This window comes from Nipponia nippon, unplaced genomic scaffold, assembly GCF_047370975.1.
Source record: "Nipponia nippon isolate SJK-2023a ecotype South Korea unplaced genomic scaffold, ASM4737097v1 scaffold_5, whole genome shotgun sequence".
Taxonomy (NCBI): domain Eukaryota; kingdom Metazoa; phylum Chordata; class Aves; order Pelecaniformes; family Threskiornithidae; genus Nipponia; species Nipponia nippon.
In genome coordinates, this window is record NW_028262369.1 from 76,348,684 (window position 1) to 76,371,935 (window position 23,252).

Genomic DNA, 23,252 nt, shown 5'->3' on the forward strand with positions numbered 1-23,252 from the left:
TTGAAGGTGAGCTAGGACTGTGAGTGTGACTTGATTGGGTCTGTCTATTTGCATATTTGATTTCTTTTGCTTTCCCTCCCTATACTCTGCTTTTCTGAAATCCAGCACACTGAATGAGATCTCTTGTAAAATGAATCATCACACCAAATCAGGACAGTCACTTCACCATCCTCCAAAATTTCAGCCTTACCTTCTTTCACAGAAAGGCTTTTCCTCTCTTTCAGTTTCTTACCCATTATGGGGAAGAAATCTCCCCACACCCTCTGGTACACACATATCTATATGGACATGTGTGGGTGTGGTGGATATCAAGTTCGTTCTTCTACCCAATGTAGATGTACAATAGCATCTTCTATTTGGAAGCTCTGAGGGATTTATGGGGTGCTCTTTGAAGTGCTGACAAGGAGCATAGCTGAAGCCAGTGGTGCTATTTTCTTACAAAAAGGATCTTTATCATAGGGGAAAGTTCTGTAACGTTTCACAGAAGTGGACAGAGTAGATTTATACCTAATTGTTCACATAAATTTATTCTACAGCTGGAGTCTACCAATAGGAATGCTTTTTTCTGCCCCTTATAAATCCCATATTTGCTTATCTTGTCCCCAAAATGCAGCAACTCTGACAGCTTGTAAATGAAAATACAATTTCTTACCTAGCCAATATCTGGTCGATTCAATAATTTTAAGGGGAGGAAGCAGCTGGGCACCTCCTGGGCAGGCAGGTGAAGGAGGAGCTTCAGGCAACAGCAGGAACCTCAAATTTGAGGGGAAGAGGGGCCTGTGGCCAGGTGCCATGTGGATTGAAACGGTCCGGGGTGGTTATTGAGAGGAGGACCGGGGGGAGCTCTGGGTTGGGATGTGTGAGGTGGGCTCTAGGCCAAAGGACATACGCAGCAGGGGAATTTGAGTTGGGTTTAAGGTTACCGCATCTTTTCTCTCTCCAGTGAGGCAGTTTTTGTTAGGGTGCTAAACACACAGGATTCCCTTTGCTCAGTCCTTCAGACTTTCCCTCTTTGCATCTCCTCATCTCTCCCTCTCCCCCCTACATCCCATAGTTTTTTGCTGTTAAAAAAAAAAAGATACACCTAATGAGGTACCTTCTGCCCTGAGTCCATCCCTCCCTGACGTGGAACATGTTCTGCACCTCCTCCCCAGCTGGTGCCGTGCTTTGGGCTTGGGCACTGGCCGTGCTCCTTTGCCTGCTGTTTGGGGTTGGAGAAAACAGTAAAACTGTGTTTGAAAAGCGTTAATGGCAAGCAGGGCAGTCATGGAAGAGGAACATTAGCTGGGAGTTATGGGATGATAGCTTAAAAGGAAGAGGGAAGGGAAAATTTGAGATTAACAGCAAGAAATCTGGGTAGTGAAACTTGTTAGTCAGTGCAATAACCTCCCCTTCACTTGGCAAATTCAAAATGAGCCTGGACAAAACACCTTGAAGGTCTTTACTCCCCTCCAGCTTGTGTGACTCATGGGCCCTGGGGAATTTTTAGCTCCCTTGGCTGGTTATGGGTATTCTTTCAGACACCTCTGGCTCCTGATGACTTGAGCCAGCAGAGCACTCTGCAGGTGTTTTGTAACTACCAATAGTCCAAGGCATAAAACCACTCTTCTGCCTGGATTAGTGCTGGGGTGTTTCACTGAAGCAAGAAGGTGTCCATGCCTGTCAGAGCTGGACTGAAATCTGTGTTTCATGCATCACTTTCCATAGTATATTGTCTCATTTCTCTCTTGCTCTTCACAAAATAGATACGTCTCCAGAAGACTATTTTTTTTTGCTATCTTTCTGTGCAGTATTTGGTACTGTCATGCTGTTTCTTAGTCATTATCTTACTAATGCCTGAGATGGCACAGTCAATTAATTGTAATAAATAACAGTTGCAAAGCTGCTTGGTGGATCAGTGAACATTCAAGACATAATTCCCTTTCAAGCCAACACTTCTTCCAGAGAGGAGAGATGTTTTTCTGTGGTTGCTTAAGCCAAGTCAGCAGAGCTGCTGATGAGTCTTGTTTGTTGAGATTCCTCATCTCCCTCCTCGACTGAAGCAACATCCTGGCTTTCTCTTTGAGGGTGACCCATTTGAAAGGCCGAACGGGATGCTCCAGAGCAGAGGCAACGTGCTTTTCCAGAAATAACTGGGGGTAGAATATAGCCTTAAACGTGCACAAAAAGTGAAGGGTCAGGTGAGGACCAGTCTCTACTGGAAAGGCTTTGCCTGAGACACTCAAGCATCACTTTAATGGACAGACTGCTGATTTTAACAAGAGTTACTCTGCCGGTGAAATTTGTACTGCTTCTTCGAAACAAATAAGCTAACCTGGGCCTGGCCCAGATTTTACCGGTGTAATTGCATCTGTGCTAGGTGCTTTGCTAGTGTAAAAAGTCATAGCAAACCGCGTCCGTGCCAAATCTTGTTATTCTAACAAGAGCTGCTCAGCAAAGCCGCGCCTAAACACTGGGAAACGGGGAGATGGAAAGTGCAGAACAAATGCTGCAAAAAGACCAGAAACTATAACAAACTCTTACTATGTTAAGCACAGCCATTTTTCTGTGACTTCTAACATGAACTCATTTCTAATTCTGATCTTCTGAAAACTGGGGCAGATGCCGATTTGGGGTAAATTGGTCTAGCTCCAGTGAAAAGAGGATGCTGATTTTTTATTAGGTACGGACCTGGCACTGAACATATTTTCAAAACATCTTTAAGTGAGTCACTGCACTCAAATGAATATTCAGAAAGAGCTGGGTGCCTCTCGCACAGTCCCCAGGGAGAGTCTCTGTACGTTCTCACGGATAAGAAGACCTCAGGAAATTTGATGTTTCTTTTAGACTCCTAGTACTTGAGGGGAAAAAAACGTTCAAAGGCAGGGAAAATATCTGGAGAAAGAACTGGAGAAAAGCTTCCACAAAACTCCTGAGAAGATCTCATCAGCTCTATGTTGTTGCTTCTGAAACTCACAGCGTCTTATAAGACAGTTCAAGCCAGAAAAGCTTTTAGGCATTGATGGATTTTAGTCTCCTAAGGTATTTATTTAATGTTACTTTTACTTTTTTACTTTTTTGGAAAAGCCAGAGCTGTTCCAAAGCAGATTCCAAATAGCACAATATTACTTAACCCTTTCTGGTTTCTTAGTGCTAGTCCCTGAATTCAAGCTTTGCCTCTGTTTATTAAAAAAAAAAAAAAAAAAAAAAAGGCCTTTTTTCTAAATCCTTAATTTATTGAAGCTGTAATTCCTTCCCACCACACCAGTAGTTTTATTAGTGAGTCTTCCACGTGGGCAGCTGCAGGGACAGACCAGCTCACGTCTGTGGTGAGGCTTAGAAATGCTCTGCTGGGGAGGACTGGGAGTTTGCCTCAAGGAGCACGTAGCGCCTGTCGTGCTCTCTCATCATCAACAGCTTTTCCTCCAAATTAGCCTTAGCATCATTGCAAAAGCGATTCTTTAGGAATCTCTTAGGGTTTTATAGTCTATTTACATCATTACATATAGTGTATATAGTATGTGTGTGTGTATATATATATACAAAATTTTAATTTTAAGGATTTTATTCAGTTATCACCTCTAGTTTCAGAATTTTTTGCATGGACACAGGTATGAAGTAACTTGGGCCTGGAATAAACTGGACAATGTTCCAGTTTCTAGATATCAATTTAAAGAAAGTCTGCTATTCCATCCTGAAATAAAGGTGGCCATTTTCATTGAATTTACCAGCAAAAAAAGCCAACAACCTGCTACTTTCCATTTTCTTGCTTTGGCTCTCATAGAGCACGACCTAACTGCAATTTCCAGTTGTTCCCATCTCTGCTGACATGATCAGCGCAAACCAGAAAGTAAACAAGACATGACAGCACTTCTGGCTCCACGTGGGTGAGGACCTGGAGGAAGGTTTGCCTGCCCAGCATTCGTGTCAGTGTACCCACTGGCGATAACGATGCTATTTATACTCCGCGCTGTGAACCACACAGTGTTCAGCCAGCATCTCTCCTCTCAAGAGCTGCTGGACAAAGTCGTTGGAGTGGTCCCAGACTGACTCCCCAGGTTAACACCCCAGCTAGTCTAGGCAAAGTCAGCTCTCGTTTTGGAGAAGGTATGTTCCAATGGTCTCAGTTACTGTCATTTCTGTTACACCTTTGCATGAAAGCAGTTATCTTGCAGATACGGCTCTGCCGTGTGGGTTGTTATGGCAGTTTTTTCACTTCCCAGATTACTCAGCAGCAGCAATATTTGCCTCGCTGGAGAAATATCATGTGCTGGAATATTGGGAGTGCTTGAGACCCTTGTTTTAGAGGCACTATCTCATCATTGTAATATATGTAATGATTAAATTGAAGCATTGCCCAAACTGATAGTTGAGTCGATTGACTTTCTCACTGATATCTTTTCTGTACCCTTCACATCCAGGCAATCTCTGCCTGGACCAGGGATGGATGAAAAGGGCATGCCTGTTGGGTGCCAGCATGGGTATGCTCAGTGCCTGACAAAATCAACTGTGACAAGGAAGACAGACATTAATAATACAGGCTGAGTTCATCGTTTTAATTGAGACTTACAATGTCTTCCATATCCAATTAAAAGCTTGGTAGAGTCCCAACAGGCAGAATTCAGTTGATGAAATTGCAAATCAGCTAGAACCACTGAGCTGACAGCCTTCATCAGCAGTATCCCGTCATCCTTGGGAATGTGTTTGAAAGACAGTATAGCCAGCAGAACTGTACCTTTGGAGCACCATGCGGCACACATGCTGGATGTGTGCCATTTATTCAGTCCCTGGTCGGCTTGGTCTCCTCCCCGAGCACCAACAAGGCTTCTACCCAGAGCACAGGACTCTGGTAGTCCAAGAGGGTAGGTCAGCAATGTGTTTTTCCATCCTTTTCCAAGTTGATGTATTTCATCCCAACACAGACGGTAGTGCCTGGATTTTCCAAACCCCGTTATTCTCACCAGCAGTTCATCATGGAGGGCCATGGAAGAAGCTACGCTGCTCTGTACGGAGCAGGGGTCCTGATGGAGCAGGCGTTCAGGGACACCAGGGCAGCAGCCTCTCAACAGGGAAGGCTTTTTTGTACACTGTCACAAACGCTTTTGTTTTCTGTGTTTGGTGTTGATTTTGCATATCCATAGTTTGTCAGATCCAGCCTTGCTTTCTTCCCAGGAGTGGCTTTGCTAAAGCTCTGCTGATCCACCGTGTCCTTTCACATCATGTTTGCACAGCACTTTGCTGATATTTCCTCATTCTCTTCCTCCCTGCCTTGACAAGTGATATAACGTAAGTCTCCCAGTTACGAATGCTAATTATCTGCTGGCTCATTCTTGCTTTTCAGATAGCAATCAAGGCTAGCTGAACAACTGCCTAGTAAAAACCAAAAGCGTAAAAAATAAGTGGAGGTACGAGATACATGGGTAACTAACTTCAACAGTGACCTTTATAGAGCCTGAGAAATAATGGTGGGAGATCTGCTTGAGGAGTTCACAGCTTGTGGTATAATCTGTTGTCAGAGCCACCGGATCATTTTTTATTTGGTTCTCTTCAAACTTTGTCTGTTTTTCTAAGAAATATTTTAATTAAACACAAAACAAAAATAAATGAAATTCTGTAAGGCTTATAATTATTAATCACAGGAGTTAAGCTATTTTTCCCTGCGTATAAGAAAATGTCTTTCAAGCCTAAGCAAAAAACTGTCCTCCTACGTAAGATCACCGTAGTTAAATGTTTATTATACCTTGCTGATGTTGCGGGAGAGTTCAAAATAGAAATGCCTAGGTGTAAGCCCAACATGAGGTTCTCCTCTTACCTCAGACTTGCAGGACAGCTTAGTATTAGGATTTTATCTGTTCTTGAAGCAGGTATTTTCCTTTAAAATTGTCTAGAGTTTTATTTTAAATTGAATATTTCACCTGGAATTTTACAAATTAAGATTAAAACCAGTTTATCTTGCTCTCCTGCTCATCCATTTTCCGCATTCTTAAAAAATCACTCACAGTTGAAGCCTTATGGAAAGAGAGAGAAAAAGATTTTTGGGGCGGGAGTGAGAATGGAAGGGTTGGGAGATATAAAGCCACAGTTGGCAATCCTGCTCTCTCACATTTTATAAGACAGTAAAATCTGCATATGGCAGATGCTCTTTTTATAAGGGGAAAGAAACCCCTTGTAATTTAAGTCATGATCTCTGGGATTCTGCTGGGTGTGTTTTCAGAAATTTTTCTGGAAAGCATGTTTTAGTTTTGAAAACAAGCAAGTCGCTTGGCAGACTTTTAGAATGGGGAATTAAATATAAAAATCAGAATGCTATATTAAACAGTGTCATGTAATAAATACAGTATTGTTTGCAGGTGCTGGCTCTTGAACTCGCAAAGGGATGCAAACGTGTTTCTTTTTAGGATGCTGCCAGGTCCCACTCTGCAGGATGAAACAGGATTAGAGGCTGTTCTGACCTCAGAAGACCAATTTTTCGCTGTTTTCTGGCATTACTTACTGTGTTTGATTTCATTTCCAGAGGTGGTGTGTATTCAGACCAGCGCAGGGTTAGACATCCAGTTCCGCTCCATGGTAGTGGGAAGATTAACACTCCGGCACCGCTAAGCTCTGAGAAAGGACAGCACCGCTTAGAAACCCCAAAAGAGGCTTCAGAGCTGATCCTTCGGGGTTGTGTGTACCGGGGACGGAAGGACACGATGGCCTTTGGGCCTCCTAATTAATATTGCCAGAGAACCTCCCTGTCGCATGTCAGATGAAGGATGAAGCAAGGTAGAGCGTTATGGAACACAGAAAAACCTATCTGCAGCTTTTAATTTGTTTTGAGTTTGCAATCAGAATAATGGATAAGAAAGAGTAATTTGGCTGGGGCAGTGTAAAGCTGAGCAGGCTCTGGATAAATCTTCTAACAGAGAAGTTAATTTCTTAACTGATGGTATGGAAAGGCATTTCAGTATTTGGATGAAGCCTGCATGCATGGGATGAGAGAACAGTGCTAATGATGCTGAGACAATGATCCCGAAGGGCAAAATCAATCTTGATCTTGTGAAGGGTGACCAATACATGCAGTGTTGGTAGGGAAGAGGAAAGTCTGTTTTGTCCTTGTCATTTTTAAGTTGATGAGTCATGTTAACTTCTCTGAGGGGTGAGCTGAGAGCCAGGATACTGTCAGAGGAGCTGGCTGTAGTGGAAAGGTAATTTTTTTGTATCTTGGTGGATAATTGGTATTAGAAACATAAAAGAAACGGAGCTCATAAAAAAAATCATAATAATATTAAAATAAAAATTAAAATGAAGGGAGACAAAAGGTTGGAGTGGCAGATTGGGGATGTGGTAGACTCTGCAGAAGAGTTCCTGGGGAGAGTCAGGAGGAGGTGGAAACGTGCAGACCACAGTGGGGAGCAAAGTGCCAAGAAGGAGGGATGTTCACCGCTAAAACAACAGCCAGTTAGAGATTGGGCACCTGAGGTTTGGTGAGTACCAGCACTGGAGACGGCTCTGGAGAGGCCATGATGGGTCCCCACAATCTGGGGAAAGCAGTAGAAATGCTTCAGCAAATGGCACGTTCAGCGAATATGATGAATTGAAATCAGCAAGTGGAGAAGCGCAGGATAGTATCATTCTTTTTATTTAGCAAGAAATATTAATGTGTCGGAGTTTGTTCTTGTTCTGCCTCAAGAAAGAAGTTAAAATGTCAGCATTTCAAGGAACAAGACAAAATTCCCACTCCTTTGCAATCAGAAATACTAAAAAGAAAAAAATTCTCTTATAAAACTGAAAAGGATTCTGAAAAAAGATTAGTTTTTGCTCAAACTTTTGAACTGTCTTTTTTTTTTTTTCCCCCTCAACAGAAATTTTGACAAATATTTTAAATAAGTGTTTTGGGGGAAATGTGCCTTTGACAAAAAAAAAAAAAAAAAGATGGTGACTGAAAGGAAGCTTCCTCCCCACCCCGAGAAAGTTCTGTTAGTCCTGCAGGCATTAAAGCACAGCGTTTTGCTTGAGGATATTAGAATGTGCTTACTCTGGGAAGGGAAAGCTGCCAAAGACCTGGGAAAAAACACAAGGCTGAGGAGGGAAGCCAAGAGGATATGGGTAGTGCAGGTGGGTAACGGAGAGGAAGGTGTGAAAAATCTCTTCGTGGTGAGAGGAAAAAAGAAAATGGAGGTTACAGCTGCCAACAGTCTTGTCATCATTGGCTTTGTAGAAGTCAGCTGGAGCTGTAGGGAGAAGTGGGCTCGTGAAGCATATCGCACCTTCAAAAGGTGTGCGGGAGTGGGTGCGGACGGCACCCAGCATGGCTGCGCCAGCGCTGGGAGAACATGACGCTTCGCACCATTACGCTTCCTCCAGAGAGGCTCAGCAGCGTAGGGCTAGAGGCAATTATAAGCCTAGCTTAGCACTGACGTGCATGTGAATTACTTGGTGAATTCAAGAGTAACTTTCCAGCCTAATACAGCAATCTACCTTACTGCTGCTTCATGGGCAGCAAGAGCCCAGGAGGCTGCAGACCTTCCCATAGCCAAAACTGAAACATGGTCTGAATTGCTGGGTGCTGCCCTGGGTTGTCACTTGTTTGAGGTAAGTGTCGCCTGGGATCCAGCTGCTAGTTAAATCAGCAACTCAGGGGATGCTCGCCACCTCGCTCAGGCCACTCCACGTTTTGGTATTTATAACCAGAGCCCTGTGTGGATGTCAGGCACGCGTGTTTCAGCCAGCTCCTCTCTTCTGCTCCGCGCTGATCGGACTGGGCAGTGCACGTGCACGAGGTTACTGCCTGCTCCGATACCCACTGAGTAACTCTGGAGAACCGAGTGACTTAAGCCTAAAGCATTTCTATTACATTTCACTACAAATTTCATTTCTTTATGATCCCCAGTTACTGATTTTTTTGTCAGCCTGTCTATTCTGTGTAGAGGCTCGAAGCCTTTTACGCTGGCTAAGGAAGTAATGACTTTCTCTGCAAAGAATCCTGTGGTTTCCTACAGCAGGAACTTTATCAGAACAAAATCAGGAGCAGCTAATGGTGGCTGCAGGATTTGTAACAAGCATGTGAGCCAGGATTGAAAGCAGCATTGGTTTTTTTTCTTCCTTAGCTTTGAATTTTTTTCCTGGTTCAGTGGGTTCTTGTTTCCATTTACTAGATTCATTTGGATTTTCAATATGTAGCATTAGTCTGAGGAGAATAATTTCCTTTTAGAGTTCTAAACTGGAAAACCCCTCAGTGCGTTTGCAGTATTTCTGTGTAGCACTGGTATTTTTGCCTGGCAGGACTCCCTCCGCCTGAGGCGAAATCTTGCAGCCCCCTACGCATTTCACACAGTACCTTATGGAGGGGAGGGCAATGCAGAAGACATTTTAAACTGAGAGGTGAATTCTTGCACGGTCACTGCAAAAACCTCGCCTCGTGGCTAAAATCCTGCCCAGATGGAGGGATGCCGAGAGGCAGGAGAAGGGCTGTGACCTGCCATTGCTCCTCTGCCCCAGAGGGTTTGGGAGCAGAGCCCCCCAGACCCGGTTCTGCTGCTCCGGATGGCTCGGGATGGAGAGCTCCCATTTCCCATAGGTCTGCAAGAGTCTTGGCAGTTAAATCTTTCATATGTTTCTTTCTTCCTTTCCTGCGGTGATAAAGGGAAGCTTCCAGCAACTGCATGCGGTGCCTTCGAAGAAGAGGAATTCTGCCTTGTTTAGACACATTGATATTGATGTCTGTGAAATAGTTGGGTCATTTTCTGTAATTTTCCTTTCTGCTACTGTCTTCCAGGTGCACACGTTCAGGGGCCCGCACTGGTGTGAATACTGCGCCAACTTTATGTGGGGCCTCATTGCTCAGGGAGTAAAATGTGCAGGTAACAGTCATTCAGTCTTCTTTTCCTAAGACAGTCCTAATGTTGTAACTGTTTAATGTGCTGCCTGCTCCACCGTCAAGCCGCGTGGCAAAGGTCTGATCGGAGCCCTGTTAAAATTGAAGAAGGAAACGTATCTACTCCGCTGCTGATGGTTTCAGGTACCTGTTTCACTAACATCCCTGCAGCGAGCACCTCTAAAGCGCTCACTGAGGGGAAATAATAACTAAGGGATTTTTTATTTTTTTCCCCCTTTTAGAATGGAGGAGAATATAATAGCTAGATGTGTTGTTAGCTTTGTTTCTCTTACAACACTTGTATGTATGTGAGAGCTGTGAGAAACTCACTGAGGGTCTTGATGTGCAAGGTGGGCAATCAGCAAATTTTACAGTGCTGCTGTGAAACAGGCATTCAGGTTAATTTTACGTATAAGCCAGCAGACTCCCAGTGTGCCATAGACCCTAAGTCATGTATCCTACTTGCAAACTTAAAAGAAAGTAAGAAAAGGGATGATGAATAAGGAATGCATACTGAAATGTTACATAAACATTCAGGTGCTGGTAGAAATGTATTACACACACGAGTGTCACTGCAGGCATTTCTGGGATAAAGCCTCTCTGAAGTAAAACAATTTGGCAGTTTTATTTATATGATTCTTCTGAAAAGAAAGGACAGTCAGCTTTTTTCAAAGGCAAAGAGGATCAAAGTGATCAAAATAGTTTACTGTATTTAAAAAGTATTTTATGACATTCTAGCAGGCAACCACATTTATAAAAATGGTGCAAAGAAACGTTGATGTATGAAGACCTGCGTATGTTGCCCTGGAAACTGAATTTTCAAGCTAATTTAAGAAAATCTGCTCCGTCTAAAGCTTTCTGAAATCTAGTCTCAACCAAATAAGAGTGCTCTTTATCACAGAACTGCAAAATGATGTAAAACTTAATTTATAGCCAAATGTGATTGAAATATTTTAAAATCCTTCCCCCATAATTATTTGAATGCAATATTCTGTCGTTATCAATAGACTCTGTACTGTCCAGGATGTATTACAGAGTGCAGCTCTGTTTTAAGTAATGGTTATGTTAAATGGCGTATTCTTTCTCAGTATTTTCCCCCTACTACATATTTAGGGTTGCAGCCATGTCCTTCGCTCATGAATGAAGATTGTTAGTACTTTTTACTGCTGTTGATTTTGCACAGGGTGTAGAGTGCTAGAAAAGAAAGAGGAAGCCTGATTTTGTTCTTGAATTGTTTTCTGATTACAGCATTCATTTTTTGATGCCATGTGAGCCAGTAAGTGTGCCATCTTCCTTCCTTGCTGAAGTTGATTCCTCAGTTATGGCATTTAGGAGAAATACCAAATATTTTCAGATTTCTGTTAAGTAGCTTTGATCCAGAAAACCAATAAAAACGAACAGTATGAAGGCTTGCAATGCTACATGGCATGGTGGAATGAACAGATAATATTGCTTTTCGAAGTAAACCTAAAAAGTGCTTATGGTTTTGTACAGCTTTTTTTTTTTTTTTTTTTTTTGGTAACTAACTTAGAGCTGATTTTCTGGTTTTATGCAGATTTTTCTAAATTATGAGTTTCCAAAAACTTCCAAAGTCTGGTTTTCTTTCCTCCTTATGGGGATGGTAATAAGTACTGCACGTCTTCTTTTTTTCCTCCTTGCAGTATAGAGGAACATATGTGTATTAGATGACTTCATAGGTTCAGAAACTATAATTAGGGCTTTCTGTCTTGTGTAAGGTTTCATATCAGTGTTGATAGCTTCCAGTAATTTCGATGATCTTATTTATATTTTAAAATGCCACGTTGTACCACCACACTTGCTTGCTGAAGCATCAGCGAGGGGTTGGGGCAGGGGAAGGCTGAGGTTTCTCGGGCAGTGCTCAGGGTTGTTGGGCATGACCAGGCGAGATGCTGACGTGCAGCATCATCAGCTGGGGTGCAGGGAGGAGCAGGTGAGGAGCCATGTGGTGGCGAGGCTGCTGAGCAGTGCTTCCTCAGCCTGGCAGGTCTGGTTGCCGCAGTGTGTCCTGCATGGCTTGCTTGGGGTTGAGGAGCAGGAGAGATGGGCATTCCCAAGGGCACGGGTTACAGCCAACCCACCTTGCTCGTTCTCCCCTCACCGCAAGGCTAGCATTTAGCCACCAGCCAACCTCAGCAATAGCTGACAGAGAACTAGGGGCTTCAGAGATGATTTTATTCTCATAAATTTCATAGAAATCAGTGGCTGGGTAGAGGAGAGGGACTCCAGGCAGAGGCCCACGGAGGTGGACGTGGCAGGACAGGCTCAGCAGTTCCCCAGTCTGCCTTGTGCTGGCTTAAACTAAGGTTCATGTCCTCAGGCAGCGGGGGAGCTGGAGCTGCTGTGGTGGAGGGATGTGTAGGACATCAGCAAGAATAAAAATGGGAACTAAGTAAGAAACAGCTATTCACAGTAGGATTTTTTGCTTTGGGTTTTGCTTTGTCTCTTTGCAAATCAGCGGAGGAGGGCTGGCTCATCGGCATGCCTTAGCCTGCATTGTGGGGTCTGAATGTTGTTTGTTAGGTGAGGGTTCATTTGGCTGGATTTTTTAATTTGTTTTAGTCCTGTGTAGTTTCATCCAAACAGTTGAGCTTCTTGGTTTCTTTCTGTGCGTCATCTGCAGCAGTGTCTACCTGCTTCTGTCAGCTGAGGCTGTACAAGCCATCAGAGCCAGAGGCTGTACGGATCTAGGCATGTCTATATCAGATACAGTGGGGGGGGGTCTTGCTGTTTTTTGGTTTGTGTTTTGTTTTTTTTTTTTAAAGTTATCATTTTGCTTCTGAGCTGAGCCATTTTAATATGGAAACAATGAGGTACAGTAAACAAGGAGCCACATGAGGCCATTGCTTTTCAGAGTAGGTTCGTACTTCAAAAAAATTACAGCTTTTAGCAGGAGGCAGCCCACTTGCATTCAAATGGGGTTCAGTGCCACTCCAGGGAAATCCACAAAATCTGTTTTGTGGTCTGTATAATCATTTTATTGAAAATACCTATGAGCAAAACTGCACTGTTCATATGTAATTTTATACTTTTTAAAGCATTTGCTTTTTATAGCAAACAGTTGCACATCTCAAGAGGACTCTATTTCCTGTACAGAAGTGATAAGTTTAACAAATACAAATGGATTACTGCATGGGCTGCTCTCAACCATTTTAAATCCTCTACTGTGCAGAAGCACAAAAACAGACAAGAAGAGAAGTGTGGGACAGTCCAAGACTGGACAGCAAAGATAAATGTAATCCATTTCAGAAAAGAGGAGGAGGAGCAGGAGGAAAAAGTGGAGCTTATTTCTAATGGCTGATAGATTAGTTTTTGTTACACAAACAAGCCAATCCTTTGAAAAAATAATAAACCAGAACCAAACATTCATAACAGTGCACATGCCATAACAACCAGCGAGGATGCCTTAGCAAATTGAACTGCCTTGACTCATGCTTTGGTGCAGTCCGGCATAACTGAATGTGTCCCTCTCCACCAAAATACAGCCTTGAGTATCTTGTCAGGTACACTCATGTATGACTAACCCCTGGAAGATGGGTTCTCCCTAGCTTATCCTTGTTCAGGTTTTATGGCAGACAAAGAAGGAGGAGTATGTCTTTTCCCTACCATAAAGACAAGAGGTAAATGTAGGCACCGTATTTGCCACCTGAAGGGTGGTTATTGGTTGAAGTAAGATGTTGGCTGTCATCTTGACTACAAAGGTTTTGGGGTTAATGCAAGCCGCCGAACATGAAAAGACTTTATTGTCATTCAAAATTAAGACCTAGGGTGATGTCCAGGATTTGGATCCTGTAAGAAATTAATTGGCGGACTTAGACTTTTGCTGGTGGTATGTCCAGAGCAAAACAGGAATGATTTATTTTTCTTTAGATTTTATTCTCTGAAATTTGATCTTTATTTCATCAACTTCTTTAAAGACAGATTTGCTTCCTTAGAGTGAATCCTTATAATAGACATCTGCCATACTGCCTCGGAGGGTCGTGCTTCCAATTTTTGCATCCTTGCCACAGGCCCTTAAAATTTTTGTGAGATGAAGACTCATCTATATGCAAGGAATTTGCCTTTTCTGATGGCACGCTCCATCTCCAGTGTGCTTTCCTGCAGGCTTTTGCCATAAGTAGAAATGACTGAAGAAGTGTTTGAAATTATAATGCCACCAGCTTGTGTAAACATTGAAGCTCAGCAGAAGCTAATGAAGACATAAGAGTTTACCCCAGCTCAAAATCCAATGCATGAACTTAAAAAAATGTATTCATAATTACATTCCTCCTATGTAAGGCTCCCCTGTGCTCACAGGGCTCATCCCATTGCCCAGAATGTGTTCAGGAGAGAAACTATAACAATATCCAAAGAAAATTTGCAGATAAGCACCAGGGAGTTCATTTTATGAATGATACAAACACGTACCACCTGGTAGCATTAATGGAGAATAGTGTGTGTTATCAGAGACTAGAGCATGGCATTAATGATGCTGTTAGTGCGCTATCTGAGTAGACTTGTAGACAAGCAGACTAGTGTGTCCTGTCCCCTTCCCCAGCCCATCAGAACTGTTTAAGTTCCTGTATAATCTGCTCCTTCCTCTCTACCCTTTTGCTTGTTGTTCTTCATGAATAAGTGATATAATCAGAAGATCTTTTGGGGGTTTATCTTAAAGGAAAGATAATTTTTTGACTCTATTTTACTATATGCTTTTGATAGTGTTTTGGGCTGCTCCTTTTAACACCAGGCAGCACCACCCTCTGAGGGTGTACGTGAAGCACCATTTCTGCTGCCTTGATAGATTTGCTCTGAACTATCTCAGCCTGCCACCCATGTAGCATCTTTTGTTTCCCTTGGAGCAGGTAACTCCTGTCTGAAGTACTGATAGAAATAAACTTGCTGCTGAACTACCAGTGTGGGGGCAACCAGCTGCCACTGGCTAAGCCCAAGCCATCTTGCTGCCAGCTGTGACCGCAGTAAGCCCCAGGAGTTCATTTTCAGAAAAATTAAAGTACAGTCTCAAAGCAGGATTGTTTTGTGAATTACTGCCTAAATGTTAAATTTCCCCATGTCATCCATTTCCTTCCACAGCAATTGGAAAACGTACAACTGCCCCACTTTCTTTGCTGTTTTATTTTGCCTTGCTGTTAAATCCCTTGTGTTGGACAGCCCTATGTTGCTCCACTGGTGTGTAAGGATGAAGGAGACCACAAAGGAGCCTGCCCATCCTCAGGCATTAGTTGTGCAGGCACAATGCTCGTGCTTTTAGTGCCTGGAAGAACAATTGATGCTCTTGTGACAGTAACTCAGCAAAGAGGAAGGCAAGGTGTGCTCATCATGGTGCCCACTCTCAAGGTATTTTGCATGCCTTGGTCATGTTAATCTCCCATTCTGCCCACACCTGTACCTTAAAAACACATCCAAGTTTCTTCTGAGATGTGTACCCAGATTTTGCTGGTTTCCCTGACCATGTAGGGCACGGACAGTCAGCCCCAAAAGAGAACAAGAGCAAAGCAAAGCCACAGAGGGCAGGGCTGTGGGAAGGGGACTGTTTGGAGAACAGTCCCTGCCCACTGCAGGCAGGTGGTGAAGCTGTTGGAGGAGATGCACACTGCCTGACAGGCTGTTCCACCAGCTCAGGATCTGGTGGTATTCCTGCGAGGAATGAGCTCCAAAATTTTGAAATGCTAATCAGGCAGCGGAGCCTTGCTTCAGAGCCGTTCCCATGGGGAAGCTATTCTGGAGCTATATATTCTTGAAACTGTAAGTCCTAAAAGCAGCTTTATCTCCAAGCCCACACAGACCTGGAAGCCTTGAGCAAGCCAGCAGCCCATGAGGGGAGCTGTGGAGGAGGTAGGCAGGTGTCGTGGCAGGAAGCCAGGGAAGTTTTTGAACAAACTGTCTATGATCTTTCAAAACTTCCATAAAATCAAACTATCGCCACCAGGCGTGTTCTGCTGAAAGAACATTTCACCTGTGTTTTCCAACCAGCTTTTGGAGGCACAGACCTATGTATTCTTTTGATTTGGGATGAGGGGGGACTGGCTTGTTGGATGGGCTTTTTTTCTTTTTATTTCATAAGTCCTGATTTTTCTGTATTATTAGGTAATTTTGTTGCCAAGTAACTAGCTGCCTTCTAGAAATTCCTTTCTAAAGAGGAATGTACCCTATAGTGCATGATACAGTAGAATGGATGATAGCAGGTTTGGGGGAAGCATACATATATGTTTGGAAGCAATTTTTGCCATGGCGCTGCTTAATGAAGTGGCTTAAGACTCTGGTGGGACCAAGGTTGCTTCCAGGTGTGCATTGCACATTAACAAATGGCATGTATGTAAGGCAGTGTAGCAGCTCCAGCGTTGCCACCCAGGCTGGAACAGCTCTGCCGAGGAGGAGGAAGAGGGCAGACCTTCATGGCCCCCCCACCTTGTGCTTGGAAGCACAAAGTGCAGCACGAGGGGCCAGCGGGGTTGCTACGTTCATGTGCTTGTTCGCACACGCCGCATCTGAGGGAGTAGAAAACATTGCTTCCTCTGCTACAGAAAAGAACATTAAATTATTAAAGGAAAGCTACTAGATCATGATTGATTTATGAGAGCAAATTCCTTTCTAACCTCTTCACCCTTGCAAAAGTAACGATGCCAATACTTTGTGCTTGTGTAGAATCCGTCATCTTCGTATGTCAGCTTACCAAAGGCAGCGGTGTTATCCCATCTGGCAGGTACCGCAGCGGACCTGCCCAAGGCAACGCACGGTGCCAGCGCCCCAGCTCCACGCTTCCCACCCTCCCACGCTTACCATAAACCTCTGAAGTGTCTTTCAGAACTTTTTGCAGATAACGTAAATCTACCTTTTAGCTCTTAAAGCTGCTCCTCAGAGTGACAAAATGCGTAAATTTTCTTTGGGATAATTAAAAAATATAATTAGAGTGGTGTATGTAGCATATGGTATCATTCCGATGGAGCGTGATCAGCAGCCATGTTAGCCAGTAAATCATAAACCAAAGGAAATCTAAAACTGCCTAAAATCAAATCAGCAGTATAACAAAAAGCAGCAGCTAAGTATATTTTAGTCTCTGCAAATATTTATAATGTGTGCTCATGGGGTGGTGTTAACGTACATACATCTTTTGGCTTTGCTCATGCATTAATAGGAACACGTTATTTGTTCTTTCAGCCCAGTGGACTAACATCAGTATTAGCTGTTTCTAAAACATTACCGAACCTTTTTCTAGGTATCATAGGAAAGTATTGTCAAGCTGGTCCTAAATTTAATACCTCTCATAGAAGTAATGTCACAGCCCACCTGAACTCCTAGATCAATATGCTATTAAAGTCAGGGCAGCTTATCACAGATTTTTAAACATGTCGTCTAAAATTAGTCCTATTTTTTTCCTAAATTTCCAAACTTCCTATAAACGCTTGAATTTATGACTGCATTTTTTTGATCACGTTTGGTATATTTGAAAGGTGGCCACAGTTTGATAGCACTGTAAAAAAGAATAGTATGCGTGACTTACAATTCTAGTCTTGACAAATCATCTCTGTATAAGGTGAAATTCTGATTAACTGAAGTCAGCAGAAGTTTTCCTATTGACCTGCAAGGGTTCATGACTGCGTCTTCTAAATCTGTCCTGTATTATTATAGGATTTATCAGCAGATACGATGCTTTAGGGGGATATTTCTTTAGCTCTTCTGCAATTTGTATAGCCAGCCAGCAGATAAGCTCTGATGAACTTCTGTAAGAAATGGATAAGGCTCCTGGTTACTTTAGATCTGGAGTAAAGCTGCTAATGCCAATTTAGCTATTCTGGATTTATTTTGATATAACTAAAAGTAAATAGACCCTAAATTTGAAATCAAATGAATCCTCTTGGTCTTAATGAACCCAGCCAAATCATGAAGCTCATGTGTGAACAAGACAAGCTTTAGGACTAAAGCTTCACCGCGTGGCAGCATGCAGAGAGATTCAGGACTCAGCTTTCTTGTTCCTTCCTAGTTGATTCTAAAATAATGGGTTTCGAAGCTTTCATGAAGCATCTGCAATGAGAACAGAGGGCATTTTTATTTAATAATATGCGATTTGCAGCATAATTCCTGTCTTTTAGTACTAACAAGTAAGCTGAGTATAGAGTAGAAGGTTGGCACGTTCCCAGTGCTCAGTGGAGAGGAGGGCTGACCTCCTGCCCGAGTGCCTTTTACCTTGTTGGAGTCAGCAAGACAGATGGTCATCCTTCATCCATGCGTGGCTCTGGCTGTCAGTGGAACCAGAGACTAGTGACTGAGGCATGGCTGTGCTGCCTTTCACTAAGTATCGTTAGCTCAGGAGAGGGGCCCACCTGGTAGGAAGCATGGCGCTGGTGAGTTTCAGCTTCTTTATTGGAAAAAATACAATTTTTCTGGTGCAAATTCGCTGAAATCTTCTAGAAGTATATATTGATGCAGAATTGCTAAATGAGGTGCTCTCCTATGCTTACTTAAGAGATAAAGAGCCTTGATTGCTAGGAGGATACCACACAACCCAATAATATTGAACCTAGTGCTCATGCATTTTCTAAGCCTTAAGTATCTGAAATATTTCTAGGTTTTAAATGTTTCTCAGGAGTGTTTGTAAGCCCTTAAGCAGTGGGCTGGTGCATAAAGTCTAATCAAATGCAAAGGAAGAACAAACGAGAGAGGAGGAAAATTGACTTTTGCATTTGTAATTATTATTCTGGTATTAATGAGGTCAGATCCAAAGCCCATTTGAATCTATGGGATTAGCAATAACACAATTATTTTCAGGAGCAATGTTTGCACCTTGAAAACATGTCTGTAGGTTAGATATTTTAATGAAATGAAAGTTTCTTGCATATAAATCTAATCAGGAGGATCTCAGTGAATGCTATAATTGTTTTAAATCAAAGTATAAGATACTTGGAAGCATGTTTTTCCTTTTTTTATATATTTTAGTCTTAATTATTCTTAGACTCCCAGAAACATAACTCTAAGCTATATTGCTGTCTGTGTGAAGCAGCTAATTTGCACTCACAAAATCACTAGTGAGTCCTCATGAGCGAGACGCTGCCATTCCAGCCTTGTAGACATAATTTTTGACAGACATACTAGACCGTTTCACACATGTTGGAATAGGTGCTTCTTGCAGCAATTGTAGGAATTCTATGTATAATAATTACAGCTGCATTTCTAAATACTACTATTGCAAAGTTAGGGTTTCAAAATAAAGGAAATCAAGAATTAAGATTTCCTATGTAGTCTTAATTTGCTTTCCCTTCTGTGTGGGTGTTAAGATGTTGCCTCTCATTATTTGACTACTTATTATTTTTCTCCACAACTTCATCCTTATTCTGAAAGCAGAATGGATGGTACTTGCATTGCACCTATTCAGTATTTTGTCTTCGTGTTGTTAAAAGTGTAGCCGTTGCTCTTATTAATGGCACGGTTACAAACCTTACACCAAAGGTGAGTAATTTCTCCTCTGTGTTTCCACAAACATTTAATGAATTTGTTTCTACAAGACCCAGAGGAGGCAAGAACAGCTTCTCCTTCCCATGTTACACTGAGACACGGAGGGATTCAGGTCACGTGTTTCCAATGAATTTGGGTTCCCTATTTAAAGCACAGAGGGACCTGATTTCTCAAAGTTCAGACAAAATGTAGCACTGGTGACAGATATTTAAAGCGTAGGTGGAGCTCCCCTTGCCTGCGCTGACTTGCACGCTCAGAGTTTCTTGGTTCCACACCCTGGAACCGCAGATAGGGTAGGTGCTGTGCATAAAGAGGTTGTGTGGTCATGCACCTTCCAACTAGGGGTCTTAAAGGACTTGATTAAATGTGGGATTTAAATAAATGGTGAGGGCAAGGCAAGTGCTTTGGCTGTTACTATTTCCTCTCTGCCACGAATGAGGCAACTGAGCAGACACTGAAGGAACCCGAGTGACCAAACTGAACTTCTCCGCGCCTGGAGGGACAGCAGTTGAGCCTGCCACCGCCTGGGGCTCCGGGACAGCCAGCTGTGACGAGCAGCTTCTGGGGCGAGCCCAGGAGAGGGCTGTGGGTCAAAGCAAGCCACCGAGGCTGACCAGGCTGGGCCCCCGTGGTACCCCCGCAGTACTGCCTGTTTGCGGGGGGCTGGGTGTCGCATTGCATGGCTTTGCCCAAAGTGGGGTTCACAACACAAAATCACAACCTGGTGGGATGTTCAGCATTCGCAGCTCCCTGTCTTGCGCGTTAACCGCTCCTCGCAAGGAAGGGAGGCACCCCTGCACAGAAATAGCTAAAGAGAATTGTAATCAGCCATTTCATCCGGATGAGGATCTGTGCGAGTTTTGACTGATTGAAGGTGACATACCGAACTTTAATTGCAACCAGAGATTGGATGTTTTACAGAGGATCCTAAGTGACAAAGCTGGTTGCTTTACAGGCCTGTTAAGTAAACAAAGTGCTTTTAGCAGCAGGCTGCAGCTGACTTAGTGGAAATTAAACTTAGCAATGAATTCTGGGGTTTACTGTTTTGGAAAGAACAAAGTCAAATAATCTTTGGAGCATTAATGAAAATACAAGTATTGGCAAAATCAGCAGGAACGAAATGTGAAGGGAATCTATATAGACAGATACTCAGTACTGCAGTGGGGGAGGAAAGTACAGATTTTCATCAAGGCATTGATCCTTCAAGCTCCTACATCCCTTAATTCTGCAGAAATCCAGGGGACTCGGTATGGCAATGCAGTGATGTAGAGAAATGCTTGCAGAACTGGAGTCTCGGTGTATACCGAGTGCACGTCAGAGCATGGCAAACGCCCTGACGGCAAAGTGCCACCTTTCTTGCCGGTTGCTATTTCTTCGCAAGCCCCTGTGAGCCTCCATTGAAAAACAGGAGGAACAGCTGTGGAAACGGTGTCTCTGGGGGCTGCCCTGGGCCCAGGGCAGTGGGGGAGGCTGCCTGATAGTGTCGACTGCAGTGTGTGCTTAGCTTAAAGGGGACCGTATCGCTCTTCACATCTTCACTGTATAATTGGTGGTGTTTTCCAAGATTTTTTTTTTGCAAACCCTGACTATTGTATTTTTGAATGGCTTTGGGCAGAACAAACATTTTTCTGTAACCTGATTTCAGTTAAGTTTCACTTAAACTAAATCTCATTCTCAATATGTTTACAATAAAGCTGTAGAGCTGCTTGTGTATGTTTTTAAAACAAACACAACAAATTTTCCCGAAGTCATTTTTAAAGTAAATAGAATTGTTTTGGTGCTTGCCAGCACTTTGTTTCAGAAACGCACTGTGAAAGGGCATCGGAATTACAGCTGCTGTGACTTCACAAAGTCCTTTGTAAACTGCTCGGTAGCAAGAAGCCACCAACTGGCTCAGTCACCCCTGCGTCTGCTTTTCAGCTCCCCTGCGAGCTGGGGAATGGGCCCTGGCACCGGCAACGCTAGGCATGGGCTGCCACACCTGGCAAGAGTGTAGGGGTCCCCGAAGTGGTTCGGATCGCGGGGCTGCCTTGCCAACGCACGCTGCAGAGGGGTTGTAGCCTTCTGAGAGCCAGTCCCTACCTTCATCTCCCCCAGGAGGTGTCTAAGTGCCACAGTCCAGCACTACATTAAAACTGTACATGTTAGGAAATCCGCAGCAACTTGGGAAGAAAGTTTAGATCGTGATAGCAACATATGTAATAGTGGTGGGGAATTTAATTGACCCTTAGATCCTGATTGGAAAAAACATGGGGAAAGTTTGTCACTTTGTGTTAAATCTCCTAGGGATAGAAGAAATGTCTTGAGTAGAAAATCTGTCTTACTTCAGGTCCGTCCCTACCTCGTGCACTTGGAGGTTAAGAGGTCTCGACAGAAGTAGTAGTTGTGAGATCAGGTCAGATCTTGCAGGAGCCATACGTACTCTGCAGTACTGACCTCGGGATACACATTTTCACCAAACACCAGCCTAATCGTCTTTTCATTTTTCTCTCAGATTGTGGTTTAAATGTGCACAAGCAATGTTCCAAGATGGTCCCAAATGACTGCAAGCCAGACCTGAAGCATGTCAAAAAAGTGTACAGCTGTGACCTTACAACGCTAGTAAAAGCACATTTCACTAAGAGACCAATGGTAGTAGACATGTGCATTAGGGAAATTGAATCGAGAGGTAAGGCATAGTTAATGGACTTTTGTTGCTTTACTGATAATCCGTTTAGATTGATCTGGGTCATCTGGGTTTCTGCTGAATGTATGATTGCTCAAAACAGATTTGCACAAGACATTTTATGACTGCCAATTACCCTGCACAGCTAATATTATACTTTGCGTTACTTCATGGTTCATACCCATTTATAATTTTTATAGATTCTGCTAGAAATTGCTTAATGGACAATTACTGCTTTATAGTTATATATTGGCACCTATCTTTCCAGTAATATTTTTATTAAAAAAATTAAGTGAATGTGCTAAAAAAAGGCAGTTAGTATCGATGAGTTTCCTCTTGCTAGCCCACACTGAGTATCCTTTTCTAGAATTAGAGCATTTGTTTTTATTCTGAAATAATGACTGAACATCAAGTATGCTAATCTTGGTTACTTTTAAATCGGTTGTAATTGGTTTAATATGTTTCTTCAGCTCTGAAATCGTTTGTATAAACATAATTTAGTGCTGATATAACAAGGCAGCTAATGTGAGGGTCAGGGTTAAAAGGCCAGGATAAGATTTCATTCTGAAAGAAAAGCCTGATAAGGCTTTTAAAACGTGCCTGCTTTTTCTGTCTTAAATGAAGAACCTGGCAAGGAAAGAACTGGGTGAAAGGAAACTGTAAAATTAAGACTAATTTTAATCTTGTTAAAATGTTCATTGCAGGTCTTAATTCCGAAGGACTGTACAGAGTCTCAGGATTCAGTGATCTTATCGAAGATGTCAAAATGGCATTTGACAGAGGTACAGTCTTTCCTGCATGCTGGAACTTTGTGCTGATGTATTAAATATACACAGTTTTTTCTGCGCAGCCCCTGTCTGTCTCATGCTCCGGTGCATCAGTGGGCTGCAAGAGTCCGGCGGCTGTGCTAGCAGAAGGGGGGTCTCCCCATCAGAAAAGCGTTATCGGCTTCACTTTGGCCTTTATTATCAAAATCTACTTTTCTCCTTCCATCAGTATCTGTGCTTCAGTAATGATGTGCATAGGAAAGGACAAAGCTTTCTGAACTACTGCCCTAGTTTGCAAGTAAAACTACGCTCAGGGGGATGGGGGAGGGATAGAGGGCAAGTGGTGAAGTGCCTTAAGAGGACTGTGCAACTTAAATCCCTCTTTCTGGATGAAAGCTCCAAAATAATAAGATGACTACAATAGTGCAAACAAAGTTTGAATTATTACAGTCTAAAAGAAGGTCAGTGAGAACAGACCAGACTCTTCTCTCTGAGAAAAGGCAGTGGGAAAATTAAAGGC

The 23,252-nt window shown here is 42.9% G+C and overlaps 1 protein-coding gene across 3 annotated transcripts in view; it reads left to right on the forward strand.

Annotated features, from left to right (window-relative positions):
- The window catches only part of CHN1 (chimerin 1), a 104,087-nt gene that overhangs the window by 75,172 nt on the left and 5,663 nt on the right, over positions 1 to 23,252 (forward strand). For all 3 annotated transcript variants that reach the window (XM_087731871.1, XM_087731870.1, XM_087731872.1), the window contains 3 exons: positions 9,737 to 9,821; positions 21,795 to 21,968; positions 22,670 to 22,747. In XM_087731871.1, coding sequence (XP_087587997.1) covers positions 9,737 to 9,821; positions 21,795 to 21,968; positions 22,670 to 22,747 — 337 coding nt within the window. The remainder of the gene's footprint in view (positions 1 to 9,736; positions 9,822 to 21,794; positions 21,969 to 22,669; positions 22,748 to 23,252) is intronic.